This window comes from Pristiophorus japonicus, chromosome 18 (assembly GCF_044704955.1).
Source record: "Pristiophorus japonicus isolate sPriJap1 chromosome 18, sPriJap1.hap1, whole genome shotgun sequence".
NCBI classification, from domain to species: Eukaryota; Metazoa; Chordata; class Chondrichthyes; family Pristiophoridae; genus Pristiophorus; species Pristiophorus japonicus.
The window spans coordinates 16,945,849-16,963,871 of NC_091994.1; the positions used below are offsets into that span (position 1 = coordinate 16,945,849).

The 18,023-nt window shown below is 42.1% G+C and overlaps 1 protein-coding gene across 1 annotated transcript in view; it reads left to right on the forward strand.

The window, feature by feature from the left end:
- bsg (basigin) overlaps nucleotides 1-4,390 on the forward strand; it is a 29,996-nt gene extending 25,606 nt beyond the window's left edge. Inside the window, exons 6-8 of the mRNA XM_070859705.1 lie at nucleotides 374-398; nucleotides 505-588; nucleotides 2,268-4,390. Of these exons, the coding sequence (XP_070715806.1) occupies nucleotides 374-398; nucleotides 505-565 (86 nt within the window). The 3' untranslated portion in view covers nucleotides 566-588; nucleotides 2,268-4,390. The remainder of the gene's footprint in view (nucleotides 1-373; nucleotides 399-504; nucleotides 589-2,267) is intronic.
- Nucleotides 4,391-18,023: the final 13,633 nt, after the last annotated feature.

Here is an 18,023-nt window from a genome sequence, read left to right on the forward strand (position 1 = left end):
GTTGTGTGGTTGCAATGCAATGGTGTATTTTGATATGTGATATGCCACGGTATAGTGGCATTGGGCTCTTTCTGCAATTTTTGTCTATCTTTAAATCTTGGTCATTTATTCCGTAGTTTAACGCCAAAAAATTGTTGACGATCTGCCACTTTGTAGTATTGAGGTGCTTTGATCTTACCACAAAAATTCATAACTGCTTTTCACAGAGTAACTTTTTGTTACAAAGCTGAACTACTTAAAAGGTCCTTTTTTTTAAAAAAAGGTTGAATGCCAAAATAAAATATCAGCTGTGAATTCATTAAATATCTTGATGTACCTTGACTAAAGCTTATCCTCTATTTTTGTGTTTGCATGTGAATTTGATGTTAATCAGATGACGAACAAGGATCTGCACCCTTGTAAGTTTACCCAACTAATTTCATGTTTTAAAAAGTTCTTTGTGTATTACTCATTGCAAACAGCTTGTTTTACTGAATTTGAACACTTTTATATCTTCTTCCATAGGAAAACCAATGCATCCATGAATCATAAGGATAAAAATGTCCGGCAGCGAAACTCTAACTGATTAGATTTTATCCTTCAAGAAAGGTCAGTAGATCCTTTTAATTAAATGGTTAAACTTTTGCTCAGTCATTTGAAGTATTTTCTCTTTCACAAAGGTCCAGTTACATATTTTAATTATTGCCTCGATTTGCATGGTGATCTCTATCTCTTCATTCTATCCTAAAATGGCACTACAGAATCAAAGTTGTCACTTCATTTTTGTTTAAAAAATGTTTTGTTAATTGCAATTCAAGCAACAAAGAAGATTGAAGCCGACTGTCCTAAACAGGTATTGGGTGAAATATTTTAAGAGGGACACAGTCATTTAAATATAAAAAGATTTGCATTTATTTTGTGCCTTTCATAACCTTGGGATGTCCCAAAGCACTTTACAGCCAGTGATGTACTTTTTTTTTTAAAAGTGTCGTCACTGTTGTAATGAAGGAAATGCAGCAGCCAATTTGCATACAACAAACTCTCTCAAACAGCAAAGTGACAATGACCAGATAATCTGTTTTTTGTGATGTCAATTGAGGGACAGAATTGGCCAGGACAACAGGGAGAACTCCGCTGCTGCTCTTTGAAATAGTGCCTTGAGTCTGCGTCCACCTGAGAGCAGACAGGGCCTCGGTTTAACATTGCATCTGAAAGACGGCACTTCCGTTGGTACTATACTGGAGTGTCAGCCTAGATATTTTTTTTGCTCAAGTCTATGGAGTAGGACTTCTATCCACAACCTTCTGACTCACGAGGGAGAGTGCTATCAACTAAGTCACGGCTGACACTGCGTCTTATATAGTGCCCCTTATAACTTTGATATCCCATCATTGTGAATTGCATGGTTTCATATCTGAATGTGTTGACTATCTTATCTCCTTGCTGCATTAGACAACCCCTTCAGCTGCATAGTTAGTAAACCACCCCTTTACAATACTGAATAAACAAATCATAAAAATTAAAAATAGTAAAATGCAGCCCCAACTTGCTGCATACACACCTATTTTTAGCGTTAAATGGCAAAAGTGCTTCATGACCTGTATAGGGAGGGTGTCATGTCTCTGTGCTGGCGATCATTTTTTAAACTTATTTTTGTCACTGTTCTCATCTGTTGTACTGTTAAAAGTTTCCATGGACTGTAATTGGGGCTGAAGAGGCTGAAAGTTTAAATATAGAGAGCCATTTTTAAAAATCGCTTCAGCGCTATGAAAGCCCCATGATGTAACACATTTTCCAGTGAGTTAATACTGCATATTATGTAGTTCGTAGAAGTGTTTTTTCTATAATTGTGACACTAAAAGAAGCATTTATATTGAGCTACTGGACACTAAGATCAAATGTTGTTGATTTTTGTAAATAAAACACTTAGCCATGTAGATTGGTTGCTCAAAGAACAAGTGAGAATTTTAAATGAGGTAAGAGCAAGCTCCTAGCCTTTCAACTGAAAGGCTGAACATTTTAATACAAACCATCACAAGTTACCTTTAATTTCCATTTTTCTAAGGAAGTTCTGCAGGTGAATGCCAGTTTTATACAGAAACCAAAAGAGCAAGAAGGGTTTTCAACAGGCCCAAAAATCTGAACATTGATCAAATACTGCCTGGCCTGTTGTGTTTACAGCATTTTCTGTTTTTATTTCAGATTTCCAGCATCCACAGTATTTTGCTAATGATTAAAGAAGTAGTCAAGATAACTAAAAAAGTGAGTTGTCTTTTTTTTCCCCCTAGGAGGAGGCCGATACAACTTTAAGCATGACGACAGAATGGATGGATTTTGTAGTAGGCATGGAGAATGTCGTCTTCAACATGATTTAAATATTTGATCTATTCACAGATCCTAAAGCTTTCGGATCTCTAGAAAAAATAAAACTGTTAACAATTTAACTGCTGGTGCCTTTCAACCCACTGTATAATTCCATTAGCACTAGCAGTCAATTGGTTAAAGGGACAGTATGTTATATTCTAGGCCTATCTAACCTGTATAAACTGGACTAAAATGCTCCTCGTAAAGATTTGCTTTTTCTTAGCAGTTAGACTGAAATCTATTTGTGTTCTGTTAAATATGAATGATAGCTAATATTTGTTATCCTGCTATATAAACTACAGATTACCATAATTATTTTGTCAGGCTAGAATTTGTAAATGCAAATGCTTCACCTTTCAATTTATCATATAGGCCAATAGGGGTGCTGTCTCATTAATATTGTGGTTTTAATTCTGCATGCTTAAATTTGCATTGGCTTCTGCCGCACATAGGGTGATGCTGGTGAATTTCTCTAATGTTTTCAGGTTGTTCCCACTATTATAGTGATACATTACTAAGAAAATGGTATTTTGCTATTTAAATTCTGTGTTTGGTGGGGGGGTCTTCCATTAGCAAAGTTTATTATGAATGGCTGGGTACCTTTATAAATGGCTGGATAATACTCTAGTCCACCACTTTATCTTAGCAATTGACATTGAAACAAGATGGAAAATGTTAACTTCCTCTGCCTGGAAATTGGCCAGTGCAAAAGTTAAAATTAAAGTGATAGATTTGCCGCAGGTCTTACCCCCCCTCCCCTCGACACTGCCACTTTCCTGCCGCTGGTATCATTGTCGGCTCAGGAGCCCGTCTGACTCGGGCAGAAGCCTCATGAATACGCTTAAATCAAGGGCTTATTGCATAGGGCCCAAACATTTTTACAATCTGCTGCAGACATTGCTCAGCAGAACCTGTCAGCCAAGAATTGCAGACCTTCGAACATGAACAAATGATTTTTGTGGGACCAGAAGGTAGAAGATTGTTCCTCCAGGTCTCATTATAAAAATAAATAAATAAAAATCTGGGCTGCTGCCATCTTGGGCTCAAACTCCAGGGTGCGTCTCACCCGAATTCAGCAAGCTGTATTGGAACACCTATTTAGGAGTGAGCAGCTCGCTGGTTCTATTTAAATGAGCCCCAAGACTCCCAGCCAATCAGCTGCAAATTCTGCTGGTTGTCACCCACCCAAATGCTATAATATTCCTTAAGGTCACTATGTATCTCTCTGGTTTCAAGTTGAGAAATCACTCAGTAATGGTAACTTGAAAATGTTCAATATACTTTGAGTTGTTACTTGCTCATGCCCTTCATTATTGGCCTTAGAATGATTGTCATCTCCCCCTCAGTATTACTGGTAAGATTGTGCATAGTCTGTGTCTTTAGAGTAAACTATTTTCTTGTTTTATAGACTGTAATTACAGAACACGAATCTAGTAGATGGCAGCTGAATATATTTATAGCAGAGTGCATTGCTACTGTACTGTTAGTGCTATTGTTGACGGAGCTTGGTTTTCTAATATTTTCGTTGCCTCTTTGTCCAGGAAAGAAAAGGCCCAATTAATATGGTGATCATTTTGTTGCTTGAGGTTTCTGCCTTTTTAACCTTCAAAACATGCTCCTCCTCAAGGATCAGCTTTTATCAGAGTTTGAAATAATTTTGCTCTTGCCACATTGCATGTTAATTTCGTGTTCTGTAATTGATTTGAGAAAGGATAGGCACAATACAATTATTGTCAGTTTTACTTTTAATTGAATTCCTCACGAGTGAGAAACCCATAGAAATTTATCTGACTTGGAATTGTACAATTTTGTATAGATTGAGGCTAGTTTATAGTATTTGACCATCATATTGTACTAATGTTTGGTCATGTTAAGTGTAATGCACTAACTTTTTTTGTGCTGAATCTGTACTACTGAAGTATAATAATTCTTTACAAATGAAATTAGATAACTTTTTCAAATTTTTCATGTTGCCACACCACCTCAACAGTATGATACCTATGTCAGAATTCACGTGAATAAAAATCCTTTGATTTTATCAATTTAATCTGTAAAATTGTTTTTTTCCAATTTCAGTCATGGAAGTTCCTTTTTCCCATTTCAGATGAAGGGGACAGTAATTATTCTAATGTGGTAGTTAGGAACTGGCCTATATAATTACATAATCTGGATTACTCAGTGGATTAGGCACACTGCTGATCCATCTCTGATTTTGGATTTGAATCTATCCTGCATTATTACCATGAAAGTCTTCATTACCTGCATGAACAACAGGACAAAATGCTATGTTGATTAACTGGCTGGATTTTCTGAATTATTCAACTTGTTGATAGCTCTGAGTTCAGCATACAGTCGATGAGTGTAGGCCATAGAACTATTCAGAAATTCGGCTTAAAGTTTCTTGAATCTGCCTGTTCAATAATAGTTTTCATTTCTGATGACTGGAGGAAACCCAGGTCAGAAACTAGCAACCTCGGTCAATGCTAACCAACGACTTCATTGTGCATAGCATTGCATTCTCAGGATGTCAAAGGTAGTCTGCAAAAGGACTGACATCCAGAAATGTGCCCTGTATATGTGTTAACAACCTGCAACATGGACAACTAATCTGCAGTGCTATGTGACAAATTTTCACACACCTGCACTTGACATTACTTCTTTCTTCACAAGCCTGTGCTTCATTAGGAATACTGTGGGATATTTTACTAATGTGTGGGCTGAAATGAATGAAGAGGAAAATTAGAGTCCTATTTTAGATACCTTCGTTCTTTGGTGTTTGATTACCCATTGGACCAGAATACTGTTCTATTTTGGATGGAAGTAAGTTTTTATGTGGTTTAATCCTTTAATTTAAATTCAGTTAATTAAATATATCTGAAATAAAAAGCTAGCATTAGTAATGGTGACCATGAAACTACCGGATTGTGGTAAAAACCCATCTGGTTCCCTAGAGTCCTTTCGGGAAGGAAATCTTCCGCCTTTATCTGCTCTAGCCTATATGTGACACCAGACCCACCGCAATGTGGTTAACTCTTAACTGCTCTCTGAAATGGGCCATTCAGTTGTATTCAAAAAGGTGGCTCATTCACCACTTTCCTGGGCAATAAATGCTGACGTTGCTGGCGATGGCTACATCCCGTAAGTGAATTAAAAAGAAAATGTCGCAATCTTTATTTTGCTTTTGATAAAATGATTAAATTGTGAATTAGAATCTGTGCTTCTTACTTCCTGGTTTGTTGTCTGAGAATTCTTTAATCTGATTGGCTGATCAGCCTATCTGACAACTTCACTGTCGCTGGACGCCACAGATCTCCTATAAGATGGTACAAGATTCAAAGTCACGTCGGAATAGAGGAAATTCTAGAGCCTGCTAAATCTTTTTAGGTCAGCTGTGAGCGCTGTCACTTCACCATTGACTGGGCCCTTGTCCCTATCCTTAGAATACTGCACTCTTCTAGTCCACTAGAGGTCACTGTTTTATAACGTGAGAGTCATATTGTACGCTCATTGTGAGGATGAGATATATTAGACAGAATCTCTTCACGATTATATTTCAGCCATTTTGATTTGTATAACCCCAAATCAACTGGGTTGAGCATGGATTAAAAGGGATGGTGGAAGCATGGATACAAAATGACAGAGTAGTGGTGAACGGTTGTTTTTCCAGACTGGAGAAAAGTATACATTGGTGTTCCCAGGGGTTGGTTCTAGGACCACTGCTTTTCTTGGTGTATAATGACTTGGATTTGGATGTACAGGGCACAATTTCAAAATTTTCAGGTGACACAAAATTTGGAAGTATAGTGAACAGTGAGGAGGATAGTGATAAACTTCAAAAGGACATAGACAGGCTGGTGGAATGGGTGAACACATGGCAGATGAAATTTAATGGAGAATAGTGCAAAGTGATACATTTTGGGAGGAAGAACCAGGAAAGGCAATATAAACTAAAGGGTAAAATTTTAAAAGGGGTGCATGAACAAATCTAGAGGTGTATGTGCACAAATCATTGAAGGTGGTAGGACAGGTTGAGAAAGCAGTTTTTTAAAAAAGCATATGGGATCCTGGCCTTTTATAAATAGAGGCGTAGAATACAAACGCAAGGAAATTATGATGAACCTTTATAAAACACTGGTTTGGCCTCAGCTGGAGTATTGTGTCCAATTCTGGCACTTTAGGAAGGATGTGCCGGCCTTAGAGAGGATGCAGAAAGGTTTTACAAGAATGGTTCCAGAGATGATGGATTCCAGTTATGTGGATAGACTGGAGAAGCTGGGGTTGTTTTCGGAGCAGAGAATGTTGAGAAGATTTGATAGAGGTGTTCAAAATCATGATGGATCTAGACTAGATAGAGAGAAACTGCACCTGTTGGCGGAAGGATCGAGAACCAGATGACACAGACTTGAGGTGATTTGCAGAAGAACCAAAGGCGACGTAAGGGGGAAAAAATGTTTATACAGCGCGTGGTTAGGATCTGGAATGCACTGCCGCAAAGGGTGGTAGAGGCAGATTCCATTGTGGATTTCAAAACTGAGTTGGGCAAGTACCTAAAGGAAAGAAATTTGCAGGGCTATGGGACAAGGGCAGGGGAGTGGAATTAGCTGAAGTGCTCTTGCACAGAGCCGGCACGGGCTCAATGGGGCATAGGCCTTCCATGCTGTAACCATTTTATGATTACGCACTAATGTATTACTTGATCTTGTGTGTTAATTCATGACCACAAATAAACTTGGTATCTCCCTCTTTCTTTTATTTTCTCCTGCATTTAAATTCTTCTAGTATGCCTCTATCCCAATTTTCATCTCTATTCTCTTTGTATGGGTCCTTTCTCTTGGTCTCGTTGCCTCAGTTTCCTTTCTGTTTTCTCTTTTTGTTCTCTCCTTAATTTGTCTTTCTTTAATCCTATCTTTGCCTTTCACTCTCCTTTCCACTCATCACCCAGAGGCAGGATAGAAGTGGCGGTAGATGGTCAGCAGCGGATGAATTAGTTGGTTTATGAAGGATGGAGTTCAGGAGTCCAAGTGATGAGCATTCAAGAAGTCAATCCTCATGAGTGACGTGTGAATTAACGGTTTGAAAGTGCTGGGGAATAAGTATGGACATTAGCCGGCAATGTTCTGGAAGTGGACTTGTTATGCACTGAATCTGGTCTAGGAAGCTCCGCTTGGATTAGACAGGATGCAGAGTCTGAATACCTCCTGGTTTTTGGCTGAGTGTAATGAATGAGCAATCAAGAAAATTGCTGAGAGGGCAAAGTTTAAAAATAATCAGGCTTATGCTGAACTGCACTTTAAAGATTAAAATTCAGCTTCACCCCCATTGCAGTTGTGCACAAATAAAGTGGTGTGACACAACACTATTTGGGTAGGCTCTCACTGATGGCATCAAATTGGCTTCAGTTTGCTGTTAAATTTGTCATCATGCGCAGTGTGATGCCAAAAGCATTTCGTATCAATGCAAGATGTGCAGTGTATCTGCCCCATGTGGGTAAAACCAAATCACGTGACTATTCAAATTCCTGAATATTTGTAAGATTTCTAAATCTCTGGCATTAAATTGCCAGCAAGTCCAATTCTTTTTAAACAATTTGGAATGAGTTTATTAAACACATGCACAAAGCCTATAAGACAGAGCAGTCAATTACAAAGAGCAGTGAATTAGTATCCTATTTGAGGGGCTGGTCTTCGAACACTTTTCCTGAGGCGGCCGAAGGCTGCACTGGAGGCAATGTTGAATCTCCGCATCAATGTCTGCTCTTGTTGATGAGGCTCCTGAGGTATGGGAAATGGTCCACATTGTCCAGGGCTGCGCCGTGGATCTTGATGACTGGGGGGGGAACAGTGCTGTGTGGCGAGGACAGGCTGGTGGAGGACCTTTGTCTTACGGATGTTAAGCGTAAGGCCCATGCTTTCATACGCCTCGGTGAATACATCGATTATATCCTGGAGTTCAGCCTCAGAATGTACACAGACGCAGGCATTGTCCGCATACTGTAGCTCAACGACAGGTTGGAGTGATCTTGGACCTGGCCTGGAGGTGGCGTAGGTTAAACAGCTTCCCACTGGTTCTGTAGTTTAGTTCCACTCCAGCTGTCGGGGCTGTAGTAATACCTGCCCTCCTGTACGGATCAGCGGCATAGACGATGTACACAAGACACCTCAAGTCGTTGGAGATATCATCAACGATGTCTCCGCAAGCTCCTGCAAATCCCCTGGGAGGACAGGTGCACCAACATCAGTGTCCTCGACCAGGCTAACATCCCCAGCATTGAAGCACTGACCACACTCTTATCAGCTTCGCTGGGCAGGCCACATAGTTCGCATGCCAGACACGAGGCTCCCTAAGCAAATGCTCTATGTGGAGCTCCTTCGCTGCAAACGAGCCAAAGATGGGCAGCGGGAACGTTACAAAGACACCCTCAAAGCCTCCTTGATAAAGTGCAACATCACCACTGACACCTGGGAGTCCCTGGCCGAAGACTGCCCTAGGTGGAGAAAGTACATCCGGCGTTGAGCTCTTCGAATTTCAACGCTGAGAGCGTGAAGAGGTCAAGCGCAGGCAGCGGAAGGAGCGTACGGCAGTCCCACCCAACCCTTCCCTCGACGAATGTCTGTCCCACCTGTGACAGGGTCTGTGGCTCTCGTATTGGACTGCTCAGCCACCAAAGAACTCACTTCAGGAGTGGAAGCAAGTCTTCCTCAATTCCAAGGGACTGCCTATGATGATGAGTATCCTATGGACTACTCAATTACAACAGGTAAGATCATGAGTTACAGATTTATGGAGACATATACTTCCCTCTGAGTCAAACAAAGCACATGGTGTTCTTCTGGTTCTGTAGAGGAAGGTTTCCTGCTTTGCCGTGTGTCTAAAAAGAGCGAAGAGAAAGAGCAGGCGTTTTTATACTCATAAGGTCCATCATTAATATACACTTTTATTCTTACATATTTGATACCAGGCCTCTTCTTGGAATCTCTGGACATGTGAATTAGTGCAAACAGGATAAACGTTTAGACCTAGTTGAGAAAACAGAAACTGTTTACAGTAACAAAAGTGCACGCTGTCTAGTCTCAAACTGCTACACTTTTTTAGCTGTCTACTCCGCAGTACAATTATTCCATGTACATCCTGAGACTATTTTATAGTTGGTTTCAGGCTGAACCTTTTTAAAACCATTGCTTTACAATTTAAATATAATAGTTTTGGGGGAAAGAATTTACCGTTAACTTCCCAAAGAAGTTTTTTGACATTCCACTTCAAATGCCCGACACACTGACAGCTCCTGCTTCTTGATAGCACTGAGAGACAATTTATTAAAAAAGACTTGCATTTATATAGCGCCTTTCACGACAACCAGATGTCCCAAAGCACTTTACAGCCAATGAAGTACTTTTGAAATAAAAACAAAAACTGCTGTGAATACTCCAAGTCAGCAGCTGTGGAAAGTGAAACAGAGTTAGCATTTCATGTCAGTGGCCTTTTGTCAGAACTTTTGAAGTGTAATCACCATTGTAATGCAGCAACCAATTTGCACACACCAAGCTCCCACGAACAGCAATGTGATCATGACCAGATAATCTGCTCCTGTAATGTTGATTGAAGGATAAATATTAGCCAGGACACTGGGGAAAACTCCCTTGCTCTTCAAAATAGTGACATGGGATCTTTTACGTCCACCTGAGAGGGCGGACGGGGCCTCGGTTTAACGTCTCATCGGAAAGACGGCACTTCCTTCAATGCAGCACTCCCTCGGAACTGCACTGGAGTGTCAGCCTCGAATTTTGTGCTGCCTTTGGACTGTGAGCCCACACCCCTCTGACTCTGAGGCAAGAGTGCTACCAACAGAGCCACAGCAGACACTAAATATAGTTGGACACATTACCTGATTGGCCACAGCCAACTACTGTAAACAGCTTTCCATGCAGCATAATTGTAATGGACCAGATAACTCAAGAAAAGTTTCAACCGTGCAAGAGGTTTAAGATGATAGTGATGCAATCAACTTCTAATACATAGGTACGGTACAATTCATAGTGCTGCCAAAAGTAAACATCAGGTAGCATTCATCTGACAGCAACAGAAACCAGTTTTTGGTGGGTCTGCTGATTTGTCAAGTTTGTAAATGTACTGCGCCATTTTAGTGCATCAGCTTGTTAATGACACAAGCAGTGTATAGCCTTAACATCATTTACCGGCAGGCTTGTCCACTGCGTAGGCAGTGCTCAAAAATTTATAGCACCCGCTGAAGGAATCCACGAGTGGGACAGTAGGTTTTTGTTTCAGGAGTTGGCCTACATGGAGTCTATGTTGTAAGCACAGGAGAACAGTGCACGCAAGTCACGTCTGATATCTGGAGCCCCATCGACACAAGGATTGAAGCAGTTCAGGAAGAGGGCCCACCACCACCTTCACAAGGCAACTAGAGATAGGCAATAAATGCAGCCTTTCAAGTGTTACCCACATCCCAAAAACAAATTTTAAAAAACATGCCCAGAGTCCAAAACAAGTTAAAAGTGCCACTGATTCACCTCTGTATCTGAAACATATTTATCACCATGTTAATTTCTTCACTGATACAGTTTCCATGTGATCCCCATCCAGCATCCCCATCACTTTTGTGATCAGATGATGTGGTGTCACACATAACTGGGTGAAACTGAGACAGAGGGTTAGCTGCTGAGTTCTGGCTGTCTGATCAGCTTGAATCTTGGCTTTACGTACTGAGGGTCAAACTGAGGCATTGCAGAAGTCGAACCTGTATTGCTGGCTGCACATGGTGCTGTGAAGGGCTTTCAAGGAGGATGAGGATTGGTGGCTACCCTCCTTAGGTAGTTCCTCTTAATGTGAAAGTGGAAAATAAACATTGGTCATTATAATGATATTACATAGGATATACGGCACAGAAACAGGCCATTCGGTCCATGCCAGCGTTTATGCTCCACTCGAGCCTCCTCCCGACTTTCCTCATCTAAATCTATCAGCATAACCCTCTATTCCCTTCTCCCTCATATGCTTGTCTAGCCTCCCCTTAAATGCATCGATACTATTCGCTTCAACCACTCCCTGTGGTAGTGAGTTCCACATTCTCACCACTCTTTGGCTAAAGAATTTTCTTCTGAATTCCCTATTGGATTTCTTGGTGACTATCTTCTATTGATGGCCTCTAGTTATGCTCTTCCCCACAAGTAGAAACATTTCAACCTTTTTTTTTCAAGAAAAAAGAGACACGGCCTGTTCATCCTTTCCTGTAATGTATACCCTTGCATTTCTGCTATCATCCTTGAAAATCTTGCTTTTTATAATATGGCGACCAGAACTGTATGCAGTACTCTTAAGTGTGGCCTAACCAAGGTTCAATACAGGTTTAGCATAACTTCCCTACTTTTCAATTCTATACCTCTAGAAATAAATCCTAGTGGTCGGTTTGCTTTTTTATATCCTTGCTAACCTGTGTCGCAACTTTTAGTGATTTGTGTATTTGTACTCCAAGATCTCTTTGTTCCTCTATCCCACCTAGACTCACACCCTCCAAATAATAAGTGACCTCCCTATTCTTCCTACCAAAATGTAATACCTCACAATTATCTGTGTTGAACTTCATTTACCAATTATATGCCCATTCTGAAAGTTTATTAATGTCCTCTTGTAATTTTCTGCAGTCCTCCTCAGTATTGACTGTCGCCCACAACTTTGTGTCATCCGTAAATTTAGAATTTGTGCTTTTGATTGCAAAGTCTAATTCATTCATATAAATATAAATTGTGAACAACAGAGGTTCCAGAGGTGATTCTGGGATCTGACTGCTCCCTAGTTACATGGATCTGAGATTAATTTGGATTATTAATCTGGAATAGGTTGGATTCAAGGTACACAGATTTTTAGTTATATAATCAGGTAAGACTCTACACCACTGTATTTAAACAGATACACATAAAAATTAATGATGTAAAAAGATGTCTTGAATACTGCTGCCCTCTTGTGGCTTTTTAATATAAGAAAACATGCTCCCATGAAGTGCAATATTATAGAACGGATATGCTGGTAAATGAAAGAATAGATTCTTCGTCGTACTGCTCCTTCAGTGTTTTTTTATCTTTGATTAATTTTTAAGCAGTATCGACTACATGTGTATGTAATATAACATCTGACCACAATCTGAATTTATGTTTATGCAATGTTCCCTCTAACTTTTTTCCGCACGCTGTCCCTTTAAATTTGCTGCGTGGCCTGCTGCTATGCAACCATGCGTGCGTAGTATCTTGTCCTGTGGCAGGAGTTGGGGAGCAGGCTGTGCGGGGCCGCGCGATTGTTGTGCGACCATACAACCACGTGGCTTAAGGGGCGGCCTGCAACAAGCTCATCAAAACATGTTAAGTGGCCCTCCAGCTCAAATAATGGCTCATCCCTGATCTAAGATCACAACCATTCTGCAGTAATCAATGGCTACCAATTTGACAATCTCTTTACCAAACATTAAAGCTACAAGGGCCAAAACAGAACATAGCATTACTCCAAATCACAGAGGTAAGGTGGTGTTCTAGCTCTAAACAATATGAAGATAGAAAAAGGGTGGAAACTACATCTCTGGGAAAGTTGAGCACTCATTCGCTGAAGGGGCTGAAGAGATAGAGAGGGGATAGAGAAGCTATCTGAGGAAGGACGTACATGCCTTAGAGGCAGTGTAACAAAGGTTCACTAGATTGATTTCTGGGATGAGAGGGTTGTCCAAGAGGAGAGATTGATGGACTGGACCTATACTCTTTGGACTTTAGAAGAATGAGAGGTGATCTCATTAAAACATGTAAGATTCTGAGGGGGCTTGACAGGGTAGATGCTGAGAGATTGTTTCCCCTGGCTGCAGAGTGAGGGGCATAATCTCAGGATAAGGGGTCTGCCATTTAAGACTGAGACGAGGAGGAATTTTTTCACTCAACGGGTTGTGAATCTTTGGTATTCTCGACCTGAAAGGGATACGGATGCTCAATCAATGATTATATTCAAAGCTGAGATTGATAGATTTTTGGACTCCAGGACAATCAAGGGATATGGGGATCAGGCAGGGAAGTAGAGATGAGGTTGAAAATCAGCCATGATCTTATTGAATGGCAGGACAGGCTCGAAGGGCCGTATGGCCTAATCCTGCTCCTCTTTCTTATATTCTTATGTTTAAAAAAAAATGATTAAATCAAATACAGGCAGCCATTAAATATGTTACTTAGATGTACGAGAAGTTTCCCTCAGACTAATGGAAGTGAGATTCGAGCCAGTCATCCTAATACAGCTACCAGCATGTAAGGTAGATCTATCCAGAGCAGAGGATCTGGGAGGGAATGGATATCACATTTCCAGACAGAGTGCATCACTCTCATGTCCCAGACGTTACTATAGCCAATAAATGTGCTATCTAATGCCATTAACTTGTTAGCTATAAAGGATTCTAGTCATAAATTAATTTCTCCAATTTATATCAAGTTCAGATACAGAGCTTAAATATAGACTTATTGGGCTCAATTTTCCCCAAAGCTTTTTTTTGGCCTGTTTTTTGGGGGCTCAAGTATGCCAAAAAAAAATGTTCCAAGTTTCTCCGTTTGATTTCTTAATTTTGGCGCAGCCTAACTTGTCCTTTAGTTTTGGGGGCGAAGCCTTGATCTGTGCCAAAAAGATCGGGTTGCCACAGTAACTAGGGACACAATGCAGGCTAAGGCTGGAAAGTGAAACATACAGCTAGCTCGCAACCTGCACAAGCACATTACACATTGCAGCAAGTTCACAAGCACACTTCATTGCAGCAACTTACCTCTATTGAATTATTAAAGTCTCCTCCCCCCCTCCCGATGCCGGTGCCGATCCCTGCTCCTATCCCAGGCCGAAGGGCCTCCCAGTCCGCTTCCCTGCATCTAGCCCAAGCCGAGTGGCCTCCTCCCTCCTGGTCCCCGCACCTAGCCCAGGCCGAGTGGCCTCCTCACTCCCAGTCCCCACACCTAACCCTGGCCAAGTGGCCTCCCGGTCCGCTCCTCGCACCTATCCCAGGCCGAATGGCCTCCTCCTTCCCTATCCCTGTACCTAACTATGCCCAAAAGGCCCTCCCCCTCCCTCTTACCTGTCCTGCTCCTGCTGTCCGGGCATCTGCTGCACTTACCTGTATCGATTTCCTTACCTGTGCCGATTTTCTTAACTCTCCAGAAGGTTTTTCTACAGAGGCCACATAAGCTGGCCTAAGCAGAACTGGAGTAACTCTCAGCTGACAAAACTTGCCTAACTGACCAGAATTGGCGTTGGTGGCAGGTTACACTCCATTTGGTTGAAAAAAAAACTTACCTAAAAAAATCGTAACTAACTGAGTTATGCTGGTGCAAATTGATCAGGGAAACTTGGTTTTTTTAACAGGCCAAAAAAAGCGGCCTGCGCCAAAAAAACAGTGCAAATCACTGGGGAAAATTGAGCCCAATATTAACAAGCTAGTTAATGCTGAATTCTTTTCACCTAGCTGAAGTGCCGTTGTAACCTCCATTAATCATTCTGTCTTGTTAACCATACCTACTAAAGACTTTACATACGTTCATGTTTAAGATTTAATGGTGAGCATGAGGTGTTACTAAAGATTAAATTCATGACTTTATGACAGTCAAGGATCAGCAGCTTCAAGAGGACAAGACTTGGAAATATATTGCTGTTCCTTCATCATTGCTGGGTCAAAATCCTGGAACCCCCTCCCTAACAGCACTGTGAGGGCACCTCCACCACACGGACTGCAGCGGTTCACCTTCTCAAGGGTAATTAGGGATGGTCAATAAATACTGGCCTTGCCAGCGACGCCCACATCCCATGAACAAATTAAAAATAATATTAAAAACATCATAAGTTTGGTTGTTTATTTTTCTAATTCATGCTCTTTACCATTAAATATTGTATCTGTAAACCTCTAGGCAGGCTCTAAGATTACAAGCAATAATGGTCTTGAAGCTATATCAAGTATAAAGTCGATTTATGCTGACCCACTAGATTCACTTTGTGGATGAACATGAAATAATTGTACTGCAGAGCAAACACATGAAAAAATCCAGCAGCTTGAGATTACGTTTTGTTGCTAAAAACAGTTTCTGTTTTCTCAACTAGGACTAATTAGGTTGCACTAAATTAACGTAACCTGCAACAGTGCCTGCACTTCAAAAGTATTCAAGGACAGTAGTGATACCGCCCTCCTATATGGCTCAGAGACGTAGACACCTCAAAGCGCTGGAGAAATACCACCAGTGCTGGAGAAGTACCACCAACGCTGCCTCCGCAAGTTCCTGCAAACCCACTGGGAGGATTGACGCACCAATGTCAGTGTTCTCGATCAGGCCAACATCCCCAGCATCGAAGCACCGACCACCTCGACCAGCTCCGTTGGGCGGGCCACATTGTCTGCATGCCTGACACGAGAGTCCCAAAGCAAGCGCTCTATTCGGAACTCCTACACGGCAAGTGAGCCCCAGGTGGGCAGAGGAAACGTTTCCAGGACACCCTCAAAGCCTCCTTGATAAAGTCCAACATCCCCACTGACTGCTAGGAGTCCTTGGCCCAAGACCGCCCTAGGTGGAGGAAGAGCATCCGAGAGGGCGTGGAGCACCTCGAGTCTCGTCGCCGAGAGCATGCAAAAACCAAGCGCAGACAGTGGAAGGGGCGTGCGGCAAACCAGACTCCCCATGTACCCTTTCCTTCAACGACTGTCTGTCCCACCTGTGACAGAGACTGTAATTCCCGGATTGAACTGTACAGTCACCTGAGAATTAACTTTTAGAGTGGAAGCAAGTCTTCCTCGAATTCGAGAGACTGCCTACGATGATGATGATGGTGATTCAAGGCCCCTTTAATTCTGCATCATTTCAAGACCAGTTTCTGTGACAATCCCACCCAAATGCTGCAGATTCTGTGACAATGCTGTTCTTGGTTTGGGGCTATCTAATAAATATTTTTAAAATATGGTTTAAAAGAGTGCTAAACTAACAGCTATTGTTTTGAGAGAAAAAAATGCATTTTAAACTGTTTAAAAGCAATTTATAGGGCTGAATTTTCCCCAGAGCTGCTTTCTGGTGAAGAGTTACGCTCGTTTTTTTGGGGCCCAAGTACGCCAAAAAAAATCATCTAAGTTTCCCTGTTTAAATTTTTAATTTTGGCGCCAGCTAGCCTATCGTTTAGTTTTGGGGGGTGGAGCCTTGATCTGTGCCAAAAAGGTCAAGTTACCACGGTAACCAGGGACACAATGTGGGCTGAGGCTGGAAAGCTCACAGCAACCTGCACAAGCACCTTAAAATACATTGCAGCAACTTACCTCCATTAAATTATTAAAGTGTAATGACAAAGGTCTGTCTCCCCCCACCCCCCTCCTCTTCCGATGCTGGTCCCGCTCCTATCCCTGGCCAAGTGGCCTCCTCCCTCATGGTCCCACTCCTATCCCAGGCCGAATGGCCTCCCCTTCACGGTCCCGCTCCATCCCTGGCCGAAAGGCCTCCCCCTCCCAATCCCCACTCTATCCCTGGCCGAATGGCCTCCTGGTCCCAGTCCACGCACCTATCCCAGGCTGAACGACCTTCTCCCTCCCAGTCCCCGCACCTAACTATGCCCAAAAGGCTTCCCCCCCCTTCTCTCCCACTCTCTCTGTCACCTCTCCTGCTGCTGCGCTGATTTCCTTATCTGTGTTGATTTTCTTAACTCACCAGAAGGTTTTTCCACAGAGACCACATACGCTGGCCTAAGAAGAACGGGAGTAAATCGGAGCTGGCTGAACTTGCTTAAGCCCCCATGACACAAAAAAAATGAACCTAAAAAAATCGTAACTAACTTGAGTTATGTTGGCGCGCATTGATTGGGGAAACTTGAATTTTTTAACTTAAGCCAAAAAAAAGCGCCGCGCACCAAAAAAACGGCACAAATCACTGGGGAAAACCGCTGAGTCCCCAGAATAGCTGGCAGTTAGCACCTGCTTGCAACGTCAGCTTTCTATTTGACTCTGAGCTTACTTCCACTTCCGTTAATATCGCCCATCTCTGCCCCTATGAAGACACAAAGAAAAAGAAAATCAACTCTTAAAAATCGGCAACAAAATATAGAAAATTCTAGGAACATGCAGCAGGCCCATAAGCATCTGGAAAAGAAAAGATAGTTTTCTAAAGGGCTGGATTTTCGGGTCGTCCGCGCAATGGCAGTGGTGAGGTGTTTTGGCTGGGCGGTCAGCCTCCAGCGCCCCACCGTGATCCCCGGATCCGGCTTTGCGGCAGCATGGAGCAGCACCACCCGGAAGAGTTGCGCCCGGTGTGTAACGCCCTTGGTTGCGACACCGGCGTGAGTTTGAACTATTCCCGGGCGCTAACTTTCCCGTCCCGCCGCCGTTATCGTCCCAAACACATCAAAGCCGAAAATTCACGCTTATAGATATATTCTAGGAAGGAGTCTCAAAGTCTATCCTCTCTTTTGAGCAATGAATAATGTATGGCTTGGGGAGGATCCAAAATGGTGAGAGGAAAGGCAGAATAAATACAAACAGGGAGTTTGCCATCCATGCAGAAAATAAAACATCACCGATCACTAATCTTTGCCCTTTAGGTCTGTGATGCCCTAAGGTACAATATGCGAAGGTACAATGACCGGAAATGTGACAGTCTTGAGGTAGTATGTAATGGATCTGCTCTAGATGTAAA